This window comes from Dendrobates tinctorius, unplaced genomic scaffold (genome assembly GCF_039654945.1).
Source record: "Dendrobates tinctorius isolate UK_male_01 unplaced genomic scaffold, ASM3965494v1 ptg000162l, whole genome shotgun sequence".
Taxonomy (NCBI): domain Eukaryota; kingdom Metazoa; phylum Chordata; class Amphibia; order Anura; family Dendrobatidae; genus Dendrobates; species Dendrobates tinctorius.
The window spans coordinates 21,678,589-21,705,901 of NW_027361829.1; the positions used below are offsets into that span (position 1 = coordinate 21,678,589).

Here is a 27,313-nt window from a genome sequence, read left to right on the forward strand (position 1 = left end):
CACCCGCAGAAACTGACATGTGGCGTGGGTTTATGAGCCGCAGCATGTCAATTTCTCTTGCAGAGACGCCAGTCTCCGCAACAGAAACTTCTACAATACAATGTATTTGGATGCGGTAAATCCGCACGGTTCAGTGAACACATGTGGATTTACCTGCGGGATTAGTACAAAGGGTTTTGTACACAGTGAAAATACGCTGCGTCCAAAGCGCTGTTAGGTCCAAGCTTGATCTGTATGAAAATAACAAAATCAGCCAAGTTAACAAAGATCTGTGAGGACCAGTGGGGAGGTGGCACTGAAGGTGGGTGTTTAGTCACATAACGATATGGAACTGCCTTGATGAGATGCGTATATTTTTGTATTTCACGGCCCTTCTAGTGTAAGCCAGCAGCAAATTATTCATACCCAACTAATGATATGGATAATATAGATACATTAGGTGGATAAACATCAAAATAAGATTTAGAAAATGTACCTTTGGGCAGTGACCAGGAACTGAAGAACATCATCTTCTCCAGATAAGTGACTTGTATCAAAGATCACACTGAAGGCATACTATTAGGAGAAGGAATAAAAGTGTCTATTAAATTAGGTGAAATTCCACTTTGAGATGTTTATACTGTTAACAAGCGGGTCTCCTAAACCATAAAGAACTACAAGCGTGCCTCAATCTACATAGCCTATTCTTAATATCAGTTTTTGATAACATGGGAGAACGTGAAACATTGCAGAGTCCTAGGAACCAGTGATTGTCCTATCTGACCTATGTAGGTGTATCTGCTACTTCTGCAGCAACTATAGCTATTCTTATGTCCACAGGGGACTGCTATCCAAATCTATTACCTAGAGAGTAAATAGACCCTATTAAAGGGATTTGTTAAAACATGACTTTAACTTTTTTTCTTTACAAAAGTGGTCAAACCTTAAAACTACTATAGTGGAGCTTATTGTTCCAATATATTAAGGGGTTCTCTATAATTAGGGCACCACTCTGATCAGCTACATGCATTCATCCTCATGATTCTATGTAGCGCTTTCTGAATATATTCATTTCATTTTCCTTCCCTACAGGTACCACCTAAGATACTAAAAAATTACGTATTGCTCCCCCAACCAGTTTCGCCTCAGGGGGATCAGAGCTAGCAAGAGAGCAAGAACATATATACAAAGGATGAATGTATGTAACTGATCAGAGTGGTGTCCCAATGCTAGGAAACTCCTTGATATATCAGAGCAATACAGGTCCACTATAGTAGTTTTAAGCATTCATCACTTTTTAAAGAAAAATAATATAAGTCATGTTTTAGCACATCCCTCTAATAGGGTTCATTTACTCTCTGGGTATTATGTTGTTTGATATTTTAATCCTGAAGGGCTGTTACACTACTGTAATGTAATGCCTGCTACCCAAATCTGACTCATACATGATTATGATCACGGGATTTTCTGTCCATTTCTGCTACTCATGTGCCCACTGTAAGTACTTTTTGTGATAGGGGTCAGTTTGGGCATTATAACTAGTCTTTGGCCATGCAGTAACATAAAGAGCAAGCTGTGATGCACAATAGTTCGGGACACTTTGCTAACAGCCAGCATTAACTATTCGCCTCTAAGCCTTTCAGTGCTGAGATGTGGATGACTGTCCAGGTTTTCACCTCTGATGGTTGAACTACAAAAGCGGTTGAGAGCAGATACTGTATGCCGTTTCCATAATCCCCATAGAAATGAATGGGAGTTAGGGAAACAGCACAGCGAGATGGGAAAACCCCTGGAACTGGTTAATGTACAGTTTGGTATAATAGCTCCTCTGTGGGGCAGGACCAGGTGGGCTATCCTTTATTTCCCATGTAAATCAATGAATGCCCATGATCCTGCCACTGTTCATTGGTTGCCTTCCTCCAACCAGCTTTAGTAAGTACTAAACACCTGACCGGACCTGTTTTGGAGATGTTCTTGCTTAGTTGCCTAACCATCACAATCTGGCTCTCACCATCGTCTCTCATATCCTTAAACATTTCAAATCTTTCTTCTTTCAACATGTCAACTTCAATAACTGAGAGCTTGCCTGCAGTTAATAAATTCTACTCTTTGATGATAATTAATACAATTCATTTACATGGTCAGTGTCTTTAAAGTGTATAAGTTGCCAGATTTCACAACAACAAATGCACAGATTGTTACGTATCATAAACCTGACAAGGCTGATGTACTTTTTTGACAATCCAGGTTAGAATGGCTGTGTTACACTCAAGTTAATGAGTATAGTATAAGTAGAGCTAAAACTGAACTTCTAAAATGCTAATTTTTAGGCAAGAAAAAACAAATAAATAAGCAGCCATTTTTACATTGACTTTTCAAAGTGAGTAGATCAGCCTCATCAGGTCTATTATATCTATCTAATAATTTATATTCTGAAATTTGGCAACACATCTGCTCTTTTGTTAGGCTAAAGCATCCTTCTCAGTGTTATTTTCTGAACATTTCACTCATGCATTTACATTCTTTTACTCAGCTAGGAATACTGCCATACAATAATAAGCCATTAAAAGGCACTAATGTGCAAAACATCCATCTGCTGACACGTGCATGCTCATTCATTAAAGAAACCAAAAAACAGACCACTCCCGTAACAAAGCAATAAAATCTGTCAGGATTCCAGAGTTTCTATGTGATCTCAAGCCAAACTGATAACCCCGAGTTACTATACAGAATTTAAATAGAAGCCATTCAGCCGCCTGTATTAGTAAAACATGTACTGCTGAATTCCCGATACACAAAGCTCACCCAACTACTGGCAACCACCGCGGTGTGCTAGCACTATGTGATAATAAGCACACGCTCCACAACATTCTTAACAAATGGGAATCCTTCAGAAGATTCACCCTAAGCGGATATACATTGGCATACAGTTCATGACATTACAGAAGAGATCATCTATATAAGAGAAACAGAAATCTGTAGAAAGTGCAGATGACCATCGGCTGATACTTCCTCAGACAGCCATCTTCGGGCGAGTGCACCTGTGTTCTCTATTAGGCCGGCGTCACACTAGCGATGAATACGGACAAATGCCATGCAATAAAACATCGCAAAGCACTCGGGCCAGTATTCATCTATGGGGTAGCTCCCATCACCCTTTTTTTTCTCTGCAATATCGTACGTGCGAGTTAAATTGCAGCATGCTGCGACTGTCACCGACACTCGGCCGAGTCTCGGCTCACTCGCACCCATATAAGCCTATGGTGCAGGTGACACAGTGCACATCACTCAGATATAATCCAAGTGATGTGTGATATACACTGACCCAGGCAATGGAGGAGATGGAGAAACTCATTTCTCTGCCTCCTCCGCAGCTGTGCTCCGATTCTCTCTGTGCGAGAGGCTCGGAGCATAGACGCATGACACTAGGCTCCCGCTTGCAGCAGAGCAGGAGCCTGAGGGTCATCAGGATATCGCATCCGATGCACTTGCATCGGATGCCATTACGCTAGTGTGACCCCGGCCTTACAGAGATGTCGCCAGTCAAGTCTGGCACTGGCTATCTCCAGAAGAACAAAGCGATTGACAATCCGAAATTGAACTTGCTCAGCTGACTTCTCCCCCAATAACCAATTCTCCGGGGCCCCATATATTAGATTGTTGGCCAAATCTGTCAATAACGGCGGGTTCAACCAACAATCTAATGTATATGGAGCCATGAGAAAAGAAGATTTGTGTTTTATACACCATCATTATCCAGAGTCCGTTATTATGCACCCCTTAATTCAGAGCATCTTCCAGCTGCCTACACGCCAGTGTTAATATTCCTCCTAGAATTTATGTAGACTATAGTGAATCCTTGAGGTCATGCTAGGCTACGTCCCATTGCGCTAAGCTCCATCCACTTTTCATAAAGATGGCAGAACTGTCGCAAAACACCAAAAGTCCCACTTTTTGCAGTTGTCAGAATGGTGCAAAATGCTTGATGAATTGGTTCCAAAGTGCATCTAGAAATCAGGATGATTTTTGCAGTTTTGACATGTACAAAGAAAATCTAAATTACAGAATAAAATGTTGATATTAAAAAAAGTTGATATTAAACCCCCATACTTACATTTTTTCTGTAGATACTTGCACATTGTCAAAATGCCACTGAGCACTTTACACATATGGACATCTTCATGTAATTGTGTCAAAAGTGAAATAAAAAAAAAAATCTACAAATTGATATCAGTGGCGTGTGATTTTCACAAGGCGTAATAGGAGAAAAAAACACCCCACAATTTGCTGCCGAACTTCTGCAATGCCCCTTATGTGGTCATTCTCTACTGTTGTTGGCACAGCAGGACTCCACAGGAAAGGAGTGCCACTTGGCTTTTGGAGTGTAAATGTTTCTGAATTTGTTTTCATCTGCCATATCACATTGCAGTGCCCTTAAGATATCAGCATAGAGGAAACCCCGAATAAGTTACCCTCTTTGGAAGCTACATTGGTTCCAATCTGAGGTATATGTGACTTGCTTTTTATTTTAACTTCCGAAAGACAATGTGACGTAAAAACAGCAATTCTGATATCATTTTAATGGTGTTCATTAAGTGGGATAAATAAAGTGCTTATTTTATAGTTTGGGTCGTTACAGACATTAGGACACCAAATATGTATAGTTTATTCATATTTTATCACTTTTTATAATAAGCTCCAATATTTAAAAAAACACATGTGTTGCCATATTGTAAGAGCCATAACGTTTTGTTTGCAGAATCGACGGCGCTATGTGAGTGCTGATTCTTTTCCATGACAAAATGAAACACTGTTTAGTTCCATTTTGGGGTTCATGAGACTTTTTTTAGCACTTTTAATCTAATGTTTTTTAGTTAAATGATCATAAAGCTGCCATTCTTATATTCTTTTTAGTGCTGTGATATGTGACAGACACTGTGATGCCAAATATATATTTTGTTTTTCCCCAACAAAAGGACTTAAGAATAAAGGGTTATTTAATTTTTTGCCCCAATTGGACAGACCATCAGCAGATTTGGCTTTCAGTACCATCTTTATGCTGATGATACACAACTATACACGTCATTCCTCGGTCTTACCCCCGTTGTACTACAGAATGCCAGTGACTGTCTGTCTGCAGTCTCCAACATCATGTCCGCTCTCTATCTGAAACTCAACCTCTCAAAAACCGAACTTCTACTCCCGCCATCTAATAACCTCCCTAAATCTGACATTTCCCTCTCCGTGGGTGGAACCATGATAACACCGCGGAAGCAGGTGAGCTGTCTGGGTGTAATATTTGACACCAATCTCTCCTTCACCTCCCATATACAATCTCTTGCCCGCTCTTGCAGCTTACACCTAAAGAAAAATCTCTAGAATCTGCTGTTTTCTCACCATGGAAACAACAAAACCCTCACTGTAGCATTGATCCACTCCCACCTGGATTACAGCAACACTCTATTAATTGGCCTCCCCATTACTCGACTATCCCCTCTCCAGTCCATACTTAATGCAGCAGCCAGGGTCATCTATCTGGCTAATCGGTACTCGGACGCGTCTGCTCTTCGCCAGTCCTTACATTGGCTGCCCATTCATTATAGGATCCAATTCAAAGTACTTGTCGTCACCCACAAAGCTCTCCACAGGGCAGCACCCCCCTACATCTCCTCCCTCATTTCTGTCTATAAGCCTAACCGACCTCTGCGCTCTGCAAAAGACTTTTAACTAACCTCTGCACTAATCCATACCTCCCACTCCCGACTCCAAGACTTCTCCCACGAGCGCCAAGCCTCTGGATTGCTCTACCCCAAGACTATCCACAATTTGCATAGTTTTAGGGGGTCCCTCAAAATGCATTTGTTCAGAGCGGCCTATCACGTTCACTACTCTAAGTCATTTCATGTATAAGTGTGGATGTGTAGCCCATTCACTATCTCCATCTATCCCTCACTCCCTCAAGATGGCTGGACCATCATTGTAAATACATCATTGTAAATAAACACCTGTACTTTGTATCTCCCCCACCTCATTGTAGATTGTAAGCTCTCACGAGCAGGGTCGTCTTATTTTGCTGTAATGATTGTATTGTTAACGTTGTTACTTATGACTTGTGTTTTGAAACTGTTAAGCGCTGCGGAATATGTTGGCGCTATATAAATAAAGATTATTATTATTATTATTAATATATACAGTATACATTTTTTTCTTAACATTCATAATTTACTTAGCAGATACACACCTATCATTACACAGGGACAGAGGAGATCACACATCTTCCTCCTGTCCCTGCTGCTGCAGTCTTGCACTAAAGGTCCCGTCTCACATAACGAGGTCGTTAGCGAGATTGCTGAAACGTCACAGGTTTTGTGATGCAACAGCGACCTCGCCAGCGACCTAGCTACGTGTGACACATAGCGACGACCGGCTCCCCCGCTGGATATCGTTGATCGTGCTCGAATGTCCTAGGCTATTTTTTTGATTGTTGGCGTCCTGCTGGCCAGCATGCATCGCTGTGTTTGACGCTGACGAGCGACCTCGTTGGCAATGCAGAACTCAGGGACACAGGCTTGAGTCGTCAGAATAGCTGCTTTGTGACAAGGTACCAACGACTGCCGAGGTGGTTATACGGATCACCGTATCGTTGCTGCATAGTTCAATAGATCTGCCTGTTTGACAACTTACTAGCGACCATGTAGCGTGCACCAGCGAGCGATCCCTACCAGGTCGTATCGTTGTCGGGATCGCTGGAGCGTCGCTATTTTAAACGGGACCCTTACCTTCACTACTCCTCCCAGGGGGGCTCAGTAACCTTCATCACTCCTCCCAGGGGGGCTCAGGCTGGGTTGCATATACAACAGTGATTCTGGAATCATTTTAAAGCTGAGAATCATAATCCAGTAATGAAATGTCACCGGGTAAAATGAGAATTGGGAGTACGGCTCTCACTGTAACCCCTTAATGTGTCAAGATGGGTAGCAACTATAGCAGTTATTCTGAATCTCATACTTAGTGTTGAGCGATACCAGCCGATACTGAAAAATATCGTATCGGAATGGATCGGCCGATCTAAAAAAAGTATCGGGTATCGCTGATTCCGATCCCGGAAGTCCCATTCAAGTCAATGGGACAGAAATATCGGAATTGAAAAAAACCCTCTCTTGCCTTGTACAGCCTGTTCGGGAGGGTGGAAGAGTGTGGGCGGTGCGTGGGCGGACACTGTGCGTGTCTGTGTGTGCGGGCGGGGTCTGTATGGGCCTCTCGGGGGCCTGTGCCGGCCTGCCGGGGGCCTGTGCCGGCTGCCGGTGGTCTGTATGGGCCTCTCGGGGGCCTGTGCCGGCCTGTATGGGCCTGCCGGTGGTCTGTATGGGTCTCTCGGGGGCCTGTGCCGGCCTCTCGGGGGCCTGTGCCGGCTGCCGGTGGTCTGTATGGGCCTCTCGGGGGCCTGTGCCGGCAGTCGGTGGTCTGTACGGGCCTGCCGGGGGTGTTGTGTGTGTGCAGGCATCGTCCGATGGGACTACAAGTCCCATCGGGCGATGCCTGCTATACTGACAGTGATTGACACATTAGCCAATGATGGGACAGTAGTAGTCCCATCATCCGGCTAATGTGTTGAATGTAAAAAAAAAAACATACTACATATATACATACTACATACATACTACATATATACATACTACATACATACTACATATATACATACTACATACATACTACATACATACTACATACATACTACATATATACATACTACATACATATTACAAACATACATACTAAATACATACTACATATATACATACTACATACGTACTACATACATACTACATACATACTACATATATACATACTACATACATACTACATACATACATACTATACATACTACATTCATACAACATACATATATACTACATACATACAACATACATACTACATATATACATACTACATACATGCTACATACATGCTACATACATACTACATATATACAACATTCATACAACATACATACATACATGCTACATATATACAACATACATATATACTACATACATGCTTTATATATACTACATTCATACAACATTTATACTACATACAACATACATACATAGTACATACATACATACTACATATATACTACATTCATACAACATTCATATATACTACATACATACATACAACATGCTACAGACATACAACATACATACTGCATACAATACATTCATACAATACATACATATAGACATACAGTACATATAACAGAGTACGTACTCACCAATACTTGTCACTTTGATCCCCGAATTCAGTGTCATCTAAGGAAAAATATGAAAATAACAAACCACCAAATACTCCCGGATCCGCGGAAATCCACGAGTGAGTGTCCCACACCGATCTTCCGTGGAGAGCAGCAGCATCAGCTGATGCGACCGCTCTCTATGGGGCTCAGGAATCCAGTGTCGGGAGGTAGGTATCCTTCCGCACTGTATTCCTCCGCCACTGTAAAAAAAATAGTCCCTGGTCTCACTTTACGGCAAATGCTGCGTGGGAACTTTTTCACACAGCAATGCCAAACGTGAGACTAGGGACTATTTTTTTACAGTGGCGGAGGAATACAGTGCGGAAGGATACCTACCTCCCGACACTGGATTCCTTGAGCCCCTAGAGAGCGGTCGCATCAGCTGATGCTGCTGCTCTCCACGGGAGATCGGCGTGGGACAAGCGTGGATTTCTGCGGATCAGGGAGTATATGGCTTGTTTTTTATTTTCATACTTTTCCTTAGATGACACTGGCTTTGGGGAACAATGTGACAAGTATTGGTGAGTATGTACTGTATGTCTATGTATGTATTGTATGAATGTATTGTATGTAGTATGTGTGTAGTATGTATGTATTGTATGAATGTATGTATGTTGTATGTATGCAGTATGTAGTATGTATGTATGTTGTATGTCTGTAGCATGTTGTATGTATGTAGTATGTATGTATGTTGCATGAATGTAGTATATATGTAGTATGTAGTATGTATGTATGAATGTAGTATATATGTAGCATGTTGTATGTATGTATGTAGTATGTATATATGTAGTATGTATGTAGCATGTATGTAGTATGTATGTAGTATATATGTATGTTGTATGTATGTAGTATGTATGTAGTATGCATGTAGTATGTATATATGTAGTATGTATGTAGCATGTATGTAGTATATATGTATGATGTATGTATGTAGTATGTATATAGCATGTATGTAGTATATATGTATGTTGTATGTATGTAGTATGTATGTAGTATGTAGCATGTATGTAGTATATATGTATGTAGTATGTATGTATGTAGTATGTATGTAGTATGTTTTTTTGTTTTTTTTTAACATTCAACACATTAGCTGGATGATGGGACTACTACTGTCCCATCATTGGCTAATGTGTCAATCACCGTCAGTGTAGTAGGCATCGCCCGATGGGACTTGTAGTCCCATCGGACGATGCCTTCACACACACAAGACCCCCGGCAGGTCCGCACAGACCACCGGCAGCCGGCACAGACCCCCGGCAGGCCCGTACAGACCCCCGGCAGCCCGCACAGACCTCCGGCAGGCGCGCACATACCACCGGCAGCCGGCACAAGCCCCCCGGCAGGCCTGTACAGACCCCGGCAGCCCGCACAGACCCCCGGCAGGCCCGCACAGACTACCGGCAGCCGGCACAGGCACCCGGAAGTCGGCACAGACCCCCGAGAGGCCCGTACAGACCACCGGCAGTCGGCACAGACCCCACGCAGTCGGCACAGACCGCGCATCATGATGACGTCATTTCAGCAGCCAATCACAGCCATGCCAATAGTTAACATGCCTAACAGGATGTGCCCACACTTCTGAGGATTCCCATTGGCTGAATCAAATCGAGCAGGCTGATAGCTTTATGGGAACTTCCGATTCCGGTATCAGATACGAAAAAAGTATCGGAAGTCAGTATCGGAATTCCGATACAGCTAATATCGGCCGATACCCGATACTTGCGGTATCGGAAAGCTCAACACTACTCATATTTAGTACCTGAGTCTGGATGGTACAAAATTATTGCTATGTAAGAAACACATTCTGCTAGCAGAAATGTTGGATGAAGAATAGGAAGATTTTTTGGTTGGAACTAATTTTCCGAAAGATGAACAAAACAATCCCTTGTCTTCATTTCTACCTGAGGCCAAGTTATGCACTGGGCAGTGATGAAACAGATAGATTCCAAGACATTTACAGCAAAAATTACAACTCATCAATGCATGAAAGCTCCAACTGAACCTGTCACTTTGGTATACTTTTTTTCAAAGGGAATGTGTCACTTATGATTTTTTTAATAATTAAGACAAGCTAGTGACACATTCTTTTATTCTCTAATTTGTTTAACCCCTTCACCCCCAAGGGTGGTTTGCACGTTCATGACCGGGCCAATTTTTACAATTCTGACCACTGTACCTTTATGAGGTCATAACTCTGGAACGCTTCCATAAATCCCGGTGATTCTGACATTATTTTCTCGTGACATATTGTACTTCATGTTAGTGGTAAAATTTCATTCAAATAACTTGCGTTTATTTGTGAGAAAAATGGAAATTTGGCGAAAATTTTGAAAATTTCGCAATTTTCCAACTTTGAATTTTTATGCCCTTAAATCACAGAGATATGGCACCCAAAAAACTTGATAACTAACATTTCCCACATGTTTACTTTACATGAGCACAATTTTGGAACCAAAATTTTTTTTGTTAGGAAGTTATATGGGTTAAAAGTTGACCAGCGATTTCTCATTTTTACAACACCATTTTATTTTTACGGACCACATCACATTTGAAGCCACTTTGAGGGGTCTATATGATAGAAAATACCCAAAAGTGACACCATTCTAAAAACTGCACCCCTTAAGGTGCTCAAAACCACATTCAAGAAGTTTATTAACCCTTTAGGTGCGTCACAGGAATTTTTTTTAATATTTAAAAAAAATGAACATCTAACTTTTTTTCACAAAAAAAGTACTTCAGGTTCAATTTTTTTTATTTTACCAAGGGTAACAGGAGAAATTGGACTGCAAAAGTTATTGTGCAATTTGTCCTGAGTACGCTGATACCTGATATGTGGGGGGGAACGACTGTTTCGGCGCATGGCAGAGCTCAGAATGGAAGGAGCGCCGTTTGACTTTTTCAATGCAAAATTGTCTGGAATTCAGATCGGACGCCATGTCACGTTTGGAGAGTCCCTGATGTACCTAAACAGTGGAAACCCCCTACAAGTGACCCCATTTTGGAAACTAGACCCCCCAAGGAACTTATCTAGATATGTGGTGAGAACTTTGAACCCACAAGGGCTTTACAGAAGTTTATAACGTACAGCAGTACAATTAAAAAATCATATTTTTTCCACAAAAATGATCTTTTCACCCCAATTTTTATTTTCCCAAGGGTAACAGGACCCTAAAAGTTATTGTGCAATTTGTCCTGAGTACGCTGATACCCCACATGTGGGGGTAAACCACTATTTGGGCGCATGGCAGAGCTCGGAAGGGAAGCAGCGCCATTTGACGTTTTTGGCTGGAATTGAGATCGGACATCATGTCGCGATTGGAAAACCCCTGATGTACCAAAACAGTGGAAACCCCCACAAATGACACCATTTTGGAAACTAGACCCCCTAAGGAACTTATCTAGATGTGTGGTGAGAACTTTGAACCCCCAAGGGCTTCACAGAAGTTTATAACATAAAGCCGTACAATTAAAAAATCATATTTTTTCCACAAAAATGATCGTTTCACCCTCAATTCTTATTTTTCCAAGGGTAACAGGACCCTAAAAGTTATTGTGCAATTTGTCCTGAGTACGCTGATACCCCACATGTGGGGGTAAACCACTATTTGGGCGCATGGCAGAGCTCGGAAGGGAAGCAGCGCCATTTGACGTTTTTGGCTGGAATTGAGATCGGACACCATGTCGTGATTGGAAAACCCCTGATGTACCAAAACAGTGGATACCCCCCACAAATGACACCATTTTGGAAACTAGACCCCCTAAGGAACTTATCTAGATGTGTGGTGAGAACTTTGAACCCCCAAGGGCTTCACAGAAGTTTATAACATAAAGCCGTACAATTAAAAAATCATATTTTTTCCACAAAAATGATCGTTTCACCCTCAATTCTTATTTTTCCAAGGGTAACAGGACCCTAAAAGTTATTGTGCAATTTGTCCTGAGTACGCTGATACCCCACATGTGGGGGTAAACCACTATTTGGGCGCATGGCAGAGCTCGGAAGGGAAGCAGCGCCATTTGACGTTTTTGGCTGGAATTGAGATCGGACACCATGTCGTGATTGGAAAACCCCTGATGTACCAAAACAGTGGATACCCCCCACAAATGACACCATTTTGGAAACTAGACCCCCTAAGGAACTTATCTAGATGTGTGGTGAGAACTTTGAACCCCCCAGTGCTTCACAGAAGTTTATAACGCCCGGGAGTGAAAATAAAAAATTCGTATTTTTTCCACAAACATGATCTTTTAGTCACCATTTTTTTATTTTCCCAAGGGTACCAGGAGAAATTGGACCCCAAAAGTTGTTGTCCAATTTGTCTTGAGTATGCTAATACCCCATATGTGGGAGAAAACTACTGTATGGGCACACGTCGGGGCTCGGAAGGGAAGTAGTGACGTTTTGGAATGCAGACTTTGATGGAATGGTCTGCGGGTGTCATGTTGCCTTTGGAGAGCCCCTAATGTACCTAAACAGTGGAAACCCCCCACAAATGACCCCATTTTGAAAACTAGACCCCCTAAGGAACTTATCTAGATGTGAGATGAGCACTTTGAACCCCCAAGGGCTTCACAGAAGTTTATAATGCCCGGGCATGAACATAAAAAAATCGTATTTTTTCCACAAACATGATCAATTAGTCCCCAATTTTTTTATTTTCCCAAGGGTAACAGGAGAAATTGAACCCCAAAAGTTGTTGTCCAATTTGTCCTGAGTACGCTGACGCCCCATATGTGGGAGAAAACTACTGTATGGACACACGTCGGGGCTCGGAAGGGAAGTAGTGACGTTTTGGAATGCAGACTTTGATGGAATGGTCTGCGGGTGTCATGTTGCCTTTGGAGAGCCCCTAATGTACCTAAACAGTGGAAACCCCCCACAAATGACCCCATTTTGAAAACTAGACCCCCTAAGGAACTTATCTAGATGTGAGGTGAGCACTTTGAACCCCCAAGGGCTTCACAGAAGTTTATAATGCCCGGGCATGAAAATAAAAAAAATCTTATTTTTTCCACAAACATGATCAATTAATTAGTCCCCAATTTTTTTATATTTTCCCAAGGGTAACAGGAGAAATTGAACCCCAAAAGTTGTTGTCCAATTTGTCCTGAGTACGCTGACGCCCCATATGTGGGAGAAAACTACTGTATGGACACACGTCGGGGCTCGGAAGGGAAGTAGTGACGTTTTGGAATGCAGACTATGAGGGAATGTTCTGCGGGTGTCATGTTGCATTTGGAGAGCCCCTAATGTACCTAAACAGTGGAAACCCCCCACAAATGACCCCATTTTGGAAACAAGACCCCCTAAGGAACTTATCTAGATGTGTGGTGAGCACTTTGAACCCCCAAGGGCTTCACAGAAGTTTATAATGCCCGGGCATGAAAATAAAAAAATCGTATTTTTTCCACAAACATGATTAATTAGTCCCCAATTTTTTCATTTTCCCAAGGGTAACAGGAGAAATTGGACTCCAAAAGTTGTTTTCCAATTTGTCATGAGTACGCTGACACCCCATATGTGGGAGAAAACTACTGTATGGACACACGTCGGGGCTCGGAAGGGAAGTAGTGACGTTTTGGAATGCAGACTTTGATGGAATGGTCTGCGGGTGTCATGTGCATTTGGAGAGCCCCTGATGTACCTAAACTATTGAAAGTCCCCACAAGTGACCCCATTTTGGACACTAGACCCCCCCTTCGGAACTTATCTAGATGTGTGGTGAGCACTTTGAACCCCCAAGTGCTTCACAGAATTTTATAACGCTCGGACGTGAAAATAAAAAAATCATTTTTTTCCACAAAAATGATATTTTTGCCCCCAATTTTTTATTTTCCTAAGGGTAACAGGAGAAATTGGACCCCAAAAATTGTTTTGCAATTTGTCCTGAGTAGGCTGATACCCTACATGTGGGGGTAAAACACTGTTTGGGCGCATGTCAGAGCTTGGAAGGGAAGGAGCACCATTTGACTTTTTCAACTCAGAATTGGCTGGAATTGAAATCAGACGCCATGTTGCATTTGGAGAGCCCCTGATGTGCCCAAACAGTGGAAACCCCCAATTCTAACTCCAACCCAAACCCCAACACACCCCTAACCCTAATCTCAGCCCTAACCCTAACCCTAGCCCTAACCCTAGCCAGCCCTAGCCCTAACCCTAACCCTACCCTAACCCTAACCCTAATGGAAAAATGGAAATAAATACATTTTTTTATTTTATTAGTTTTCCCTAACTAAGGGGGTGATAACGGGGGGTTTGATTTACTATTTATGGCGGTTTTTATGTTTGGCGGCTGTCGCACGCTAAAAGACGCTTTTTATTGTAAAAATAGTTTTTGCATCACCACATATTGAGAGCTATAATTTTTCCGTATTTTGATCCACCGAGTCATGTGAGGTCTTATTTTTTGCGGGACGAGTTGATGTTTTTATTGGTACCATTTTCGGGCACGTGACATTTTTTGATCGCTTTTTATGCCGATTTTTGGGACGCAGAATGAACAAAAACCAGCGTTTCATGAATTTCTTTTGGGGGGGGTGCGTTTACACCGTTCCGCGTGCTGTAAAATTGATGAAGCGGTTTTATTCTTCGGGTCAGTACGGTTACAGCGATACCTCATTTAGGTCGTTTTTTTATGTTTTGTCGGTTTTATGCAATGAAAACTATTTTATATAAAAAATAATTATTTTTGCATCGCTTTATTCTGCGAGCCATAACTTTTTTATTTTTTCGCTGATGATGCTGTGTGGCGGCTCGTTTTTTGCAAGACAAGATGACGTTTTCAGCGGTACCATGGATATTTATATGCGTCTTTTTGATCGCGCGTTATTACACTTTTTGTTTGGCGGTATGATAATAAATCATTATTTTTTGCTTCGTTTTTTATTTTTATTTTTTAAGGGGTTCACTAAAGGGGTTAACTAATGGGTTTTATAGGGCGGGTCGTTACGGACGCGGCGATACCTAATATGTGTACTTTTATTGTTTTGTTTTTTTTATTTTCAAAAAATGGATTTATTTGGGGGAATATTTTTTTTTTTCTTGTAATTTATTTGGCGATTTTTTTTTAATTATTTTAACACTTTATTTTTATTTTTTTTTTACTTTATTAAATAGTCCCAGGTGGGACATCACTGTTCTCTGACAGATCGCTGATCTGTCACATCACAGATCACTGTGACAAATCAGCAATCTGTCACAGGCAGTGCACAAGGCTTCCTCATGCCTGCGCTTTGCAGGCACTGAGGAAGCCAGCTTCCTGCAGGCCCCCGTCGCCATCTTGGATTCGGGGGCCTGCAGGAAAGGAGCCCCCGGCAGCAGCACTGCACATTGCGCTGCCGTGGGGGGCTCAGGGAAGCACGGAGGGAGCCCCCTCCCTGCCGATGCTTCCCTTTAAACCCCGGTACACCGCGATCATGTTTGATCGCGGTGTGCAAGGGGTTAACGTGTCGGGGGCGGTCCGTGACTGCCCCTGACACATTGTGCCGGGTGTCAGCTGTGATAATCAGCTGACACCCAGCCGCGATCAGCGGCGCTCACCACGTGGGTGCCGCTGATCGCGGTAGACGTACTATCCCGTCCATGGGCATAGGGGCCCGGGTCCCATGGACGGGATAGTACGTCGGACGTCAGGAAAGGGTTAAAGCTCCTGAGTGTCTGTTAAAAGCATTTACCGTAAATATGTTCTTTACATCATCCATAGAGTACATAGGAAACAATAGACTGGAGATGTTCGTGGACATCTAATATCGAGTTTTCTAGGAATGTTCTTACCTTTGCAGAGTTTATTGTACAGGAAGGAGTAGAGGGGGAGGAAGAGCACGTATCATCACCTATTGTGAATGGTAGTGTTAGGAGTCATATTTCTGCCCTGACTATGCAGGAATCTAGACCTTCACATTCTGCAGTCTCCTGCTTTCAGTCCACTGCAGAAGAGATTGCAGAGGAGATTGCTTTGCAGCAACTCTCTCCGGAGGCTAAGTCCTTCATTCCGTCCTCTGAGCAGGCCCGTGGGACGATCTCCCATTGGAGTTCAGGAGTCAGGTGCTCAGGTCCTGCTCCTGATTCCATTGGTCCAGCTCAGGGTTCTGGAGACTTCCAGAAGGTCCCGTTTGCTATAAAAAGTGTGCATGGCTGTTCTGCCATGCGCTAGTATAGTCATACTTGCTGCTGTGTGTATGTTGATGGATGCATGTTCTTGTGAATGACTCATTTGAAACCCCATTCCTTTGATAATATGAATGTGTGAGGGATTGAGTTTAGCCAGTACCAGCGCCAGCGCGCTATTGCTCCACGGACACACCTGCTAGCATCTAACATCGCGCCTTTGCTAATTGCGGTGTTACTCTGCGGTATTCTCTACGCCGCGCTGCGGTAGCAGCTTTCATGTGCGCTTGCAGTTGCAACGCTTGGCACACGAGTATTGCGGTAGGTCTAGACGGAGATAGTACCGCCATCTAGGGCTTCTCCTGTGACCAATTACCACGTGTGCGTCGCTGGACCCTGTGCCTCTAACAGGCTCAACAACATTATATTTACTCTTTTTTTTATTGCAGCTCTGTGAGTCCAACAGAGTTTTGCTTAGTGCACCTGGGTGACATCTAACCCCGTGCACATTACCGCCAGATTGCTCTGCCACCACCTAGCAGCGGTTTTAACATCTACCGCACGGTGGACCCCGAGCGGCGAACACACTTTATTTATATTTTGTACTTGTTCTGCCACTCATAACAGGTACAGCCTGTTTTATCTATAGGTATGAAAACCCTTTAATTGTAATCCAGTCAGTGATGATAATAAGATGACTACCGAAAAGTGATCTCTACTGAACAGGAAATATCAGCCTATTAGACTTCAAAGTCAAAGTGAAAACTGCAAGCTCTTCTTTTTTGTCAGTATAGTGACATAGAAAAAAAGAGAAAAAAATCACTAACAATTCTTAGAAAACATACGTCTACATTTCTAGAGGACCATAGTGCTCACTCTGACAAAAGTCTGTCCTGTTCTTGGTTATCAGACACAGATGCAGACTGGTGCGGTGTCACTGTATACAGTGAGAATAATACTATATTATAAACTATAGAGTATATTAACATTTGGAAAAAAAAGTTTGAAATTGATGAACCTTTGTCTTTCCTTCAACTCACTATGCGACATTTGACAATATTTCAGAGTAGTGTAATCAATGAATGATGGAGTTTGCACCACAATAATACTCCTGCAATTTTAGAGCAATTAACCCTAAACCTAACCTGTATCTTCATGACATATGAAATTTAAAATGGATGTGTTAGACTTCACAATACAAACTGCATACATTTTTAATTAAATCTCTTCAACCTAATGAGGCTGGTGAATTTCCCTTGGTAATACGTGTCAGAATAGAAGCATAATTCTGATTTTAAGATGAACATTTTTTAGACCAATTATAGAATGAAATTGCCCCATGTGTTTTCAGTGTCCACCCACTCAGCCTGACTGCCAGCTGCAGCTTGTAATGAGCAATGTGAGATCTCAGCAGCAGGAGGGACACTGAGGAGCTGTCAATCGGGCAGAAATTGAGTTTAAATTTCATAAAGAATTATACAACTATTGTGACATTGATATTAAAAGTAAATGAAGCATCTTAATCAGGTCTAAGGGATCTATTTAGCAACATATGCAGTTTGTAAAGTGAAATCTATAGCCCGATCTGCCTTGAGGCTTTGATTATACTGATGATTTTCTACAAGAGCCATAACTGATATGATAGTTTCATTACTCATGATCTAGATTTTTTTCAATGTTGACTTATCAGGTATGTGTTGTTTTTTTAAACCTAAGATAATTCATATATTTTTAGAGGCGAACTCCTTCTGAACCTTTAGCAAACTTTCCGACTAATGACTTCTGCAGCTGCTATACTGTTTCCTCTTCCCACATAGGCTCATTATGAAAGAGGCTGATCATTTTCCATGTGTTTGATTAATCACCAGAAATCCCTGTAAACAGATAGGAAGTCCAGCATTGGGTTTTGAAACATGTTCAAGTAAAACAATCATTATTTAATGAGTAACCATTATTAGTTGAAGGGGTTTATCTTGTCAAACAATTTGGTCAAGAAAAAAAAGCCATGTGGGCATGGACAACAAATATGATATTAATAAATAAATAATTAAAATTTGCGCTTAATAATGAACCCCTTTAGCTTGTAGCGAACTAAAATACACGCAAATGAATTGGATTGCTCCAAGTTAGGTAGTTGTTACCTTAAGGTGTAATCTGAGTGGATGTCTGGACTCCAGAGGACCAGTAAAGAGCGCTGTATATCTTGATGTGAAGTCAGATTGAATGTTATTTGCCAGATAAACGTGGGTTAATACCACGGCTCTTCAGGAGTGCTGTCCCGGCCGGTGACAAACACTCCACGCTCCCCTCTTCCAGAGGCGTGCCGGCGTGCAGTGTGCACGATGTGAAGCTGTGGCGTGAGATGAGCCAACAGGGCCTTCGTGATGTCTATAGACTATATTAAGCAAATGTCCCGCATGGAGAGTCAGTGGATTTTTAATATGGACAGTCTTGCACCTAAGGGATTAAACTGTGAGGTTGAATTATTTGGATTCAATTAAGGGTTGTACCAGAAGATATTTAGGGTGACCAATTCCTCCATTGGACCATCCCTGATGAAGGAAACTGTGTTTTTTCCGAAACCAGTCGGAGAGGACTCCTGAAGAGCCGTGGTATTAACCCACGTTTATCTGGCAAATAACATTCAATCTGACTTCACATCAAGATATACAGCGCTCTTTACTGGTCCTCTGGAGTCCAGACATCCACTCAGATTAAACCTTAAGGTAACAACTACCTAACTTGGAGCAATCCAATTCATTTGTGTGTATTTTTAGTTCACTACAAGCTAAAGGGGTTCATTATTAAGCGCAAATTTTAATTATTTATTTATTTTTATTTTATTGATCACATTGGTGGTGTGTGTTCCTAATTTGCAGCAAGTGTTACTCTCTTTTTTCTAGAGTTACTAGCGCCACCTACAGTTTATACAAAATATGATATTAGAACTGCTTTCAAATATGCAAAACTGGACAACAGCAAATATTGAATAAAGTGACACAAAATATATTTATCATGTATAGAAAATAAAATAATGGCAAAAAAATTTCCAAACACTCAGGTGGAGCAGCAGTCTCTACTCCAGTATAGCATGTTCTTTATCAGGAGGAACGTCAAACTAGTCTGATTAGAAAGGTGTCAGAAAATAATTAAGGGGTTCTCTGAGAATAGAAAATTATAATAAAAAACTAAAAAACTCAATAGAAATAAATATCTAAATATCTTTTAATTAGCAAATCAATGCAAGTAAGGCCTCTTTCACACTTCAGTTTTTTGTGTCAGTTAAAATCCGCCAAAAAGGCGGAAAAGCAGATCCGTTCCTAACTGATGTGAACGCATGACACAGGATCCTTTTTTTGACGGATCCGCAGAATGAAGAAATTTAAAGGAACCGCTGTCCGAGAGAGAGAGAGAAAGAGAGAGAGATCCTCACAAAAACGGATCCAACGGATGGCCGTCCGTCAAGATCCGCCAGTAATGCTAGTCAATGGGGAAAAAAACGGATCCGCAAAAAAAAATGGCGGATCCGTTTTTTTCAAAACCTGGCGGATTTTGACTGATGGTCAAAAACGGAAGTGTGAAAGAGGCCTAATCTAAAAGGAACTGAAACCGCCATTGTCTGGTTACATTAACAGAAACCTGTCCTAAAAAGGTATGAGGATAAGTGACTGGGAGGACATCCTCCTACACATGATGGGAGGGTGGTATTTAGAATCATTTAAAATTAATAAAGCTGCCTCTCTACATTCCTAGGAATTAATTTAATAAGTAAAATAAGTAGCCCACTTACATATTTGGTAAAAAGAGGTGTTGTGGTCCAATTGAAATTCCACTTTAAACAACATTGTCATACTATGTTTACTAAACATTGTTTAGTCTTTGAGTCGTAATGAGTAAGGCTGCATTCACATTGGGTTATGTGCAGCATTAGGTTATATCTCGAAGGGGCGTAGTCCCTGCCCTTTGGACGCAGCGGATAACCTGCTCCGCCCAAAGCGCCGCCCCCTGTTGTACACGCGATGATTCTGGATGTGTTCATTGAACACATGCGGAAGCACCGCAACTTATCCATAGACTGTGTTATTTATCTTGTGGAGTCAGAGCGTCTCCGCAAGATAAATAGACATGCTGTTGTCTATAAAGACGCACCGCATGTCCGGTTACGCAGGCCCGCCGGATGCAGCCGTGCACGCATAGTGGAGACAAGATTTCATAAAATCCCCTCCACTATGCTGTAACATCTGGACGCTGCGGATGTATGCAGCATCCAATCCGCAGCAAATACTGAAGTATTAGGCTCCGTGGAGACATACCCTTGTACTACTGCCAGCAATGTGTTGCCAGTTGTTTCTTAACCTGTTTACACAGGCTGACCATGCATCAGGTGCGCACTGAACCATCAGAATATTCTTGTTGCATAAGCTGCCAATGTTCTTGAAAGCACGAGACCTGTTTACAAAAAATGATGCACTGCCGAAAACAGTAATCTTTTTTCAGACCAAAATATGATTTCACCTAACGAACAAGCATTTTACTTGTTCATTTGCTGATCGGCAGCCTACTCACACTGCATGATTATTGTGAATAAGCATTTCTACAACATTCATTCTCAATAAACTTGCAGAGTAAATTGAGTTAAATGAGGTTGTGGAAAGGTTTTCTGACACCTAAACAACCCTTTGAAACAAAAGACTTGGCAAGTATTCACATTAAGCATACTTTAGTGATAATCAAATGTAAAGGAGAATCTGGAATACGTTGGGGGATTGTTGAGTAGATTACAGATTGTTTGTGAACTGGACCATGTAGCGTTGACATCTCCGCATGCCTCTCTCCCTCCCGGGCAGGGACGCCGGCTCACTCACTGCCACGGCCCCCATCCCACACTTCCTCCTCCTCCTTCTTCGGCCCTTAGTCTGTGCATAATGCGCAGATCCCCGGGCACTGTGCTTAGCGCACGTGCGCTTCTTACTTCTTAAAGGGTGCGCACGCCATCCTAAATTGTCCCCAGCCAATGTCTGGGAGACACATTATTTAAGACACCGCCACCTGAATAGAGGTGCCTGGGCAACTTGTATAGTTAGTCTTCTGCACGCTTGTTAGTTGTCAGGACCCCAGTTAGTGTCAGTCAGTCGATCTGTACTTGCCTTGCCTCCCTATATTTCAGCCCTACTTGCCAGCACCTGCATGCCAGTATGACAGCCATGCTAACCTACCTGTTTACCAGCCTGCACCTGCCGTGCTCATCTGTACACCAGCCTGCACCTCCTAGTGTCTATCTGTATATCAGCCTGTACCTGACGTGTTAATTTGTATACCAGCCTGCACCAGCCATGCTCATCTGTATACCAGCCTGCACCTGTCATGCTCACCTGTATACGAGCCTGCACCTGCCGTGCTCATCTGTATAACAGCCTGCACCTCCTAGTGTCTATCTGTATACCAGCCTGTACCTGATGTGCATATTTGTATACCAGCCTGCACCTGCCATGCTCACCTGTATACCAGCCTGCACCTGCCGTGCCCATCTGTATACTAGCCTGTTCCTGCCATGATCATCTATACACTAGTCTGCACCTGCCATGTTTATCTGTATAGCACCCTGCACCGGCAGTACTCATCTGTATACCAGTCTGCACCTCCTAGTGTCTATCTGTATACCAGCCTGTACCTAACGTGCTCATTTGTATACCAGCCCGCACCTGCCATGTTTACCTGCATACCAGCCTGCACCTGCCATTCCCATCTGTATACCAGCCTGCACCTGCCGTGCCCATCTGTATACCAGCCTGCACCTGCCATACTCACCTGTATACCAGCCTGCACCTGCTGTGCCCATCTGTATACCAGCCTGCACCTGCTGTGCTCATCTGTATACTATCCTGCACTGCCGTGCTCATCTGTATTCCTGCCTGTCTGCACCTCCCAGTGTCTATCTGTATACCAGCACTAACAACCTGCATCTGTCAGTGCCTATTTGTATACCAGCTATACCCGCCAGCATCTGTGGTTCCTGCATTCATGACGTGCTTGCCTGTATCAGTTGTACTCTCCTACTGGGGTGTTCTGGCTACCTGTCCCTTGGGGGTCGGGCTACCGTGCGTCCGAGGTCTGTCCTGGTGTAGCATCTTGTGTCAATCAGGAGCCAAGTCTAACCCCACCATCAGGGGCACTAGTGAAGAGTCAGGTGTTCACCTAGTCACGCCCCTCCTGGATCTCCTCGTACCATGGCACAGTGGTGTAGTGTCGGTAGTGGGCCGAGCTGGGGGGTGATAGGGGGTGGTCCCACTTCTTACCGCGCAGAGATGATAACAGAGACACGATGAGGCAGATTCTGGGTGCAACAGGTCCAAGTTTATTGCTCACCGTCCGACTGACGGTCCTCGCGGTACACCGCGATATCTCTCTCTCTGCCCTCCGTGTCCAGGGTCGCTTCAACACCGTATGTTACACTAGGGACGTATTTATACGTAACGTCCCGTCTCACACTGTGACAATCCTGACAGCTCGGTTACTGTGGCCGCCTTAGGCCCGTACACCAACAGCACTTTACTGGTCAGTTTCGTCGTTACACATACGGTGTCTTCCACCCTGAGCCTTGTCTCTGCTGCGGTCCTTCCCTGTCAGGACCACCCCCCTGACGTTTCCTCTCCTCAGTCCCCTCGGTCGGATTCTCCTCAGGGCACACAGACTGGCGTAGTCCTCCTGTCACCTGGGCTCCCCCTGGGGACTGGAACTTTCTGGAACCCTCCCTCAGTATTTATAACTCTCCCGGTTCCTTGAAACTGTCACTCTAACTGTCACCACGCCCCCCATGACCAACGGTTTCTAAAGCCCTAAGCTGCTGTAAAGTCCTTTGCTCACACTCCACCCTGCCATCTAATGGTCATCCCAAGGTACTGCACGTCCACTACACTTTCCTAGTTGTTTCCCCACTGTAATCACTGACTCCTACCTACACTGTGCAAACCTATCTTTCTTCACTCTGACTAGTCCATCCGTCCGTCAGGTCACTTTCCCTACACTCCCCCTTCCTTTGTCCATTGTCGTCCTCGACAATCGTCATCCCTGCCTTCGTCGTTCTGAATCTACACCTACATTCTGTTGTCGGACCAGAAGTTGAGCCAAACCCACTATCTGCGGGGGCCGAACCATACTGGGAGCACTATGCTCTGAGCAGCCTACTGCTACTCACCAGCGCGCACGCCACATGACAACGTCTTTCAAATTGGGCAAGGTACACCCGTATTCTCTCTACGGCGTGTATCTTTCCCCTACTCTCCCCTACTGTTACCTTTCACTATCCGGTACGCCATGATCGAGGCCACTCACCTACCAGATCATTGCCGGCGCCCGCCTTTCCTTCTTCAGGGGTGTCCGTGGTGTTGGGGACCTGACCTAAGACGGCTGTCTTTCTCACGTCTTCCCACTCATTTTCCTTCTTTCAATTACATGTCATGGTCGGCGTCCCGGTCTCCCAGACCTCAACTCTTAGATCCCTACCGGATCTCACACTTTCCTTTGGTCCCGCAGACCTTCCCTTACCCGGACCTGTTGCATTTACTTTGGCATATTATACATTAAACAACTTTATAATAGCACAAGTACCCATTTTTATAATTTTTTTTTCTTTTGCTTTAAAACTCAACATCCAACAGTAAACATCACCAGTACTCCTTTTCCCTCCCCCTTCCTTGGACATGAACACTCCCTCTTGTCTTCGTGTCCCCGTTCTGTCAAGTTTCCAAATCAGTAAAATAACATCCTGTAAGAGGAACATTCAAAAAAAAAACAGCTTAATCACATAAAACATTTTTTTTTTTTAAAAACTAGAACTGTTCTTTCAGACTCTGACAGTCCAGGCCATCTCCTGATGGCCGGTAGCAAGGGGCCCACAGCCGTGGAACTCCTGGGGTGAAGGGAGTGTCCAATACAGTCCTCTTTACGGGGGTTTGCGTTCCTCAGGTACCGCCAGTACTGCCACCGCATAATACCCGCAGGGGCAGTATTCTTTATAATAAGAGACAAAGTCCCCTATTTCCAGGGCACGGCCGTGGCGTATGGAGGCTACGTTCACGTATACCTTCTGACCAGTCTGATCACGTATGAAGCCATACCCCCGGGCCACATTGGTGTACACCAGCCGCCCCCGGGATCTTTCCACCGCCATGCCAGCCTCCCCTTTTGAATGAAGCAGGCTCCATACCTCCTGCTCTCGAACCTTCTTTTGTTTTACCACCTCCGCAACCCAAACGGAGGGTACCGCGCCAGTCCCAGAGTCCGGTGGGCGGGACCTTGCCGAGAAAGGGCGTGGGGTAGAGGCGGCCGATGATATCTGTGGCCCAGCAGCCGCTGGGGCTGGGTAGCGGATGGGAGCAGCCGTGACTCCGGAGGGCTGGTCCACAGGGCCCGATAAACAGACCCCAGCCGGTTCCAATACTGGCTTCACCGCGGCCACAGGGTAGGCCGCATCCACAACTCCCAGCAAAGCCGGAGTAACGGCCGGTTCGGGTGATGAGGCTGACACCGGCCGAGGGAGCGCAACCGCGCCTTCTGATACACTGGAGACTGCGTGTTGTGGCAAAATGATAGGGGCCGCCTGTGAAGCCGCCGGCAGGGCCGGGGGAACTCTCACCTTCCCCGGCGCCACGGCCTCCGTCACACCACCGCACGGCTCATCCCGCAGCCTCCGCTCTCCAACTCGCTGCACAGCGGGCCCAGCTTCCAGGCTCAGGGGCTCCGCGGGGAGACTCTCCGCCGGTATCAATGGCGGCCGCTCCTTCTGGTTCCGCACGGGCTCCGCACAGATTTCTCTTCTTCCCCATGGACCCGAAGATGACGTCTTCTGTCTCAGTTCGTTCTCCTGCCGCCACTGCCATTCTAGGCGGCCAATACCCCGACTTCCGCAGCGTCTCATACCGTCCGGTGGGCAGCAATCGAATGGCGCCAAACAGTCGCTCCCAGGCTTTTCTTCGGTGTCACTCCCTCTGTGGGGTGGAGCGTTGGCAGGCCTCTCCACCCACCTGTCAGGGTCCAATGTTTGGAAACGTCGGCCTCCGGACACATACTGCTGTCCACGGGGGTACGTTGGAGGGGGTCCCAGTCCAATCGGAACTACTGCGAACACCCGGACCTCGCCTCTGCGTTGAAGGAGCGCTGCCATACTGCACTGTCTCTGGTACCGCCCCGGATCCTCTACTGGCCACACAGATTCATCACCGCGCTCCTCATTTGTAATCCACTGGTAAACCAATTGCAATCCACCGGTAATTGTAATCCAAACTGAGTAGACTGAGTTCTTTTCCATTCTTTGAGGCAGGTCTGCCGCAGAAGATGAGGTATTAGCGGCGGCTATCCTGCCGACTACGCCAAATGTAGTGTCGGTAGTGGGCCGAGCTGGGGGGTGATAGGGGGTGGTCCCACTTCTTACCGCGCAGAGATGATAACAGAGACACGATGAGGCAGATTCTGGGTGCAACAGGTCCAAGTTTATTGCTCACCGTCCGACTGACGGTCCTCGCGGTACACCGCGATATCTCTCTCTCTGCCCTCCGTGTCCAGGGTCGCTTCAACACCGTATGTTACACTAGGGACGTATTTATACGTAACGTCCCGTCTCACACTGTGACAATCCTGACAGCTCGGTTACTGTGGCCGCCTTAGGCCCGTACACCAACAGCACTTTACTGGTCAGTTTCGTCGTTACACATACGGTGTCTTCCACCCTGAGCCTTGTCTCTGCTGCGGTCCTTCCCTGTCAGGACCACCCCCCTGACGTTTCCTCTCCTCAGTCCCCTCGGTCGGATTCTCCTCAGGGCACACAGACTGGCGTAGTCCTCCTGTCACCTGGGCTCCCCCTGGGGACTGGAACTTTCTGGAACCCTCCCTCAGTATTTATAACTCTCCCGGTTCCTTGAAACTGTCACTCTAACTGTCACCACGCCCCCCATGACCAACGGTTTCTAAAGCCCTAAGCTGCTGTAAAGTCCTTTGCTCACACTCCACCCTGCCATCTAATGGTCATCCCAAGGTACTGCACGTCCACTACACTTTCCTAGTTGTTTCCCCACTGTAATCACTGACTCCTACCTACACAGTGCAAACCTATCTTTCTTCACTCTGACTAGTCCATCCGTCCGTCAGGTCACTTTCCCTACAGTGGTTCCACCACTCCCGAAAAAGACCACAGCTGCCATTAGTATTATCAGTGTCACATAAAAATAAATGGGCTTTTGTTTTTTCCAGCTGTATTGCCACATGTCAAAATTCTCTTTTCCATGCACAATACTACATTAATTTGTAGAATCCATATGATAAATTTAGTGACTCTCTTTAGAAAGAGAGAAGAAAACACTAAATGAGGCTTACGCATTTTGATCCATAGCCAATAAATGGACTTCAGTTCTAGGACCAGAGTCACTGTGACCATGATGATGGGCCATGGACCCCTGACTCCTGACAGCAGTAGTGTCTTGATGGTGGCCATGAGCAGGATACTAGCATTAATGATAGCAGTAGTAAACTTAAATTAAAAAAAGCATATGGTTCTTTATACTTACCTCCAAATTATATAGCATTTGGCATAAACTCATTTTATCAGCTTACCTTAGAACGTGACCTCATGAATGGAAATCCCACACTGCATTTCAGATAGTCGTCGTCCAATAACTCACAGGAAATTCCTTGCTCTTCCTATAAAAGGGGAAAACAGTGTTAACAAATAAGTAAAAATCCTATTTTTCCTTGTAATATATTAATGATTTTAGCAGATAAAATATAAGGTTTAGACTTATGAAGTCTAATCTTATTTATTTTTTGTTATGCATAAAGTACCAAACACATCTTAGGGGTGGTTCACATTGTATTAGGGGCCATGCGTTGAGCACATCCGTTACATAGCGGCACTAACGCTATATAATGGGTGCGTT

The 27,313-nt window shown here is 44.2% G+C and overlaps 1 protein-coding gene across 1 annotated transcript in view; it reads right to left on the reverse strand.

The window, feature by feature from the left end:
* ITGA9 (integrin subunit alpha 9) overlaps positions 1-27,313 on the reverse strand; it is a 711,654-nt gene that overhangs the window by 166,025 nt on the left and 518,316 nt on the right. The window contains exons 19-20 of the mRNA XM_073549890.1: positions 26,991-27,077; positions 476-555 (exon numbers count right to left, since the gene is read on the reverse strand). Of these exons, the coding sequence (XP_073405991.1) occupies positions 476-555; positions 26,991-27,077 (167 nt within the window). The remainder of the gene's footprint in view (positions 1-475; positions 556-26,990; positions 27,078-27,313) is intronic.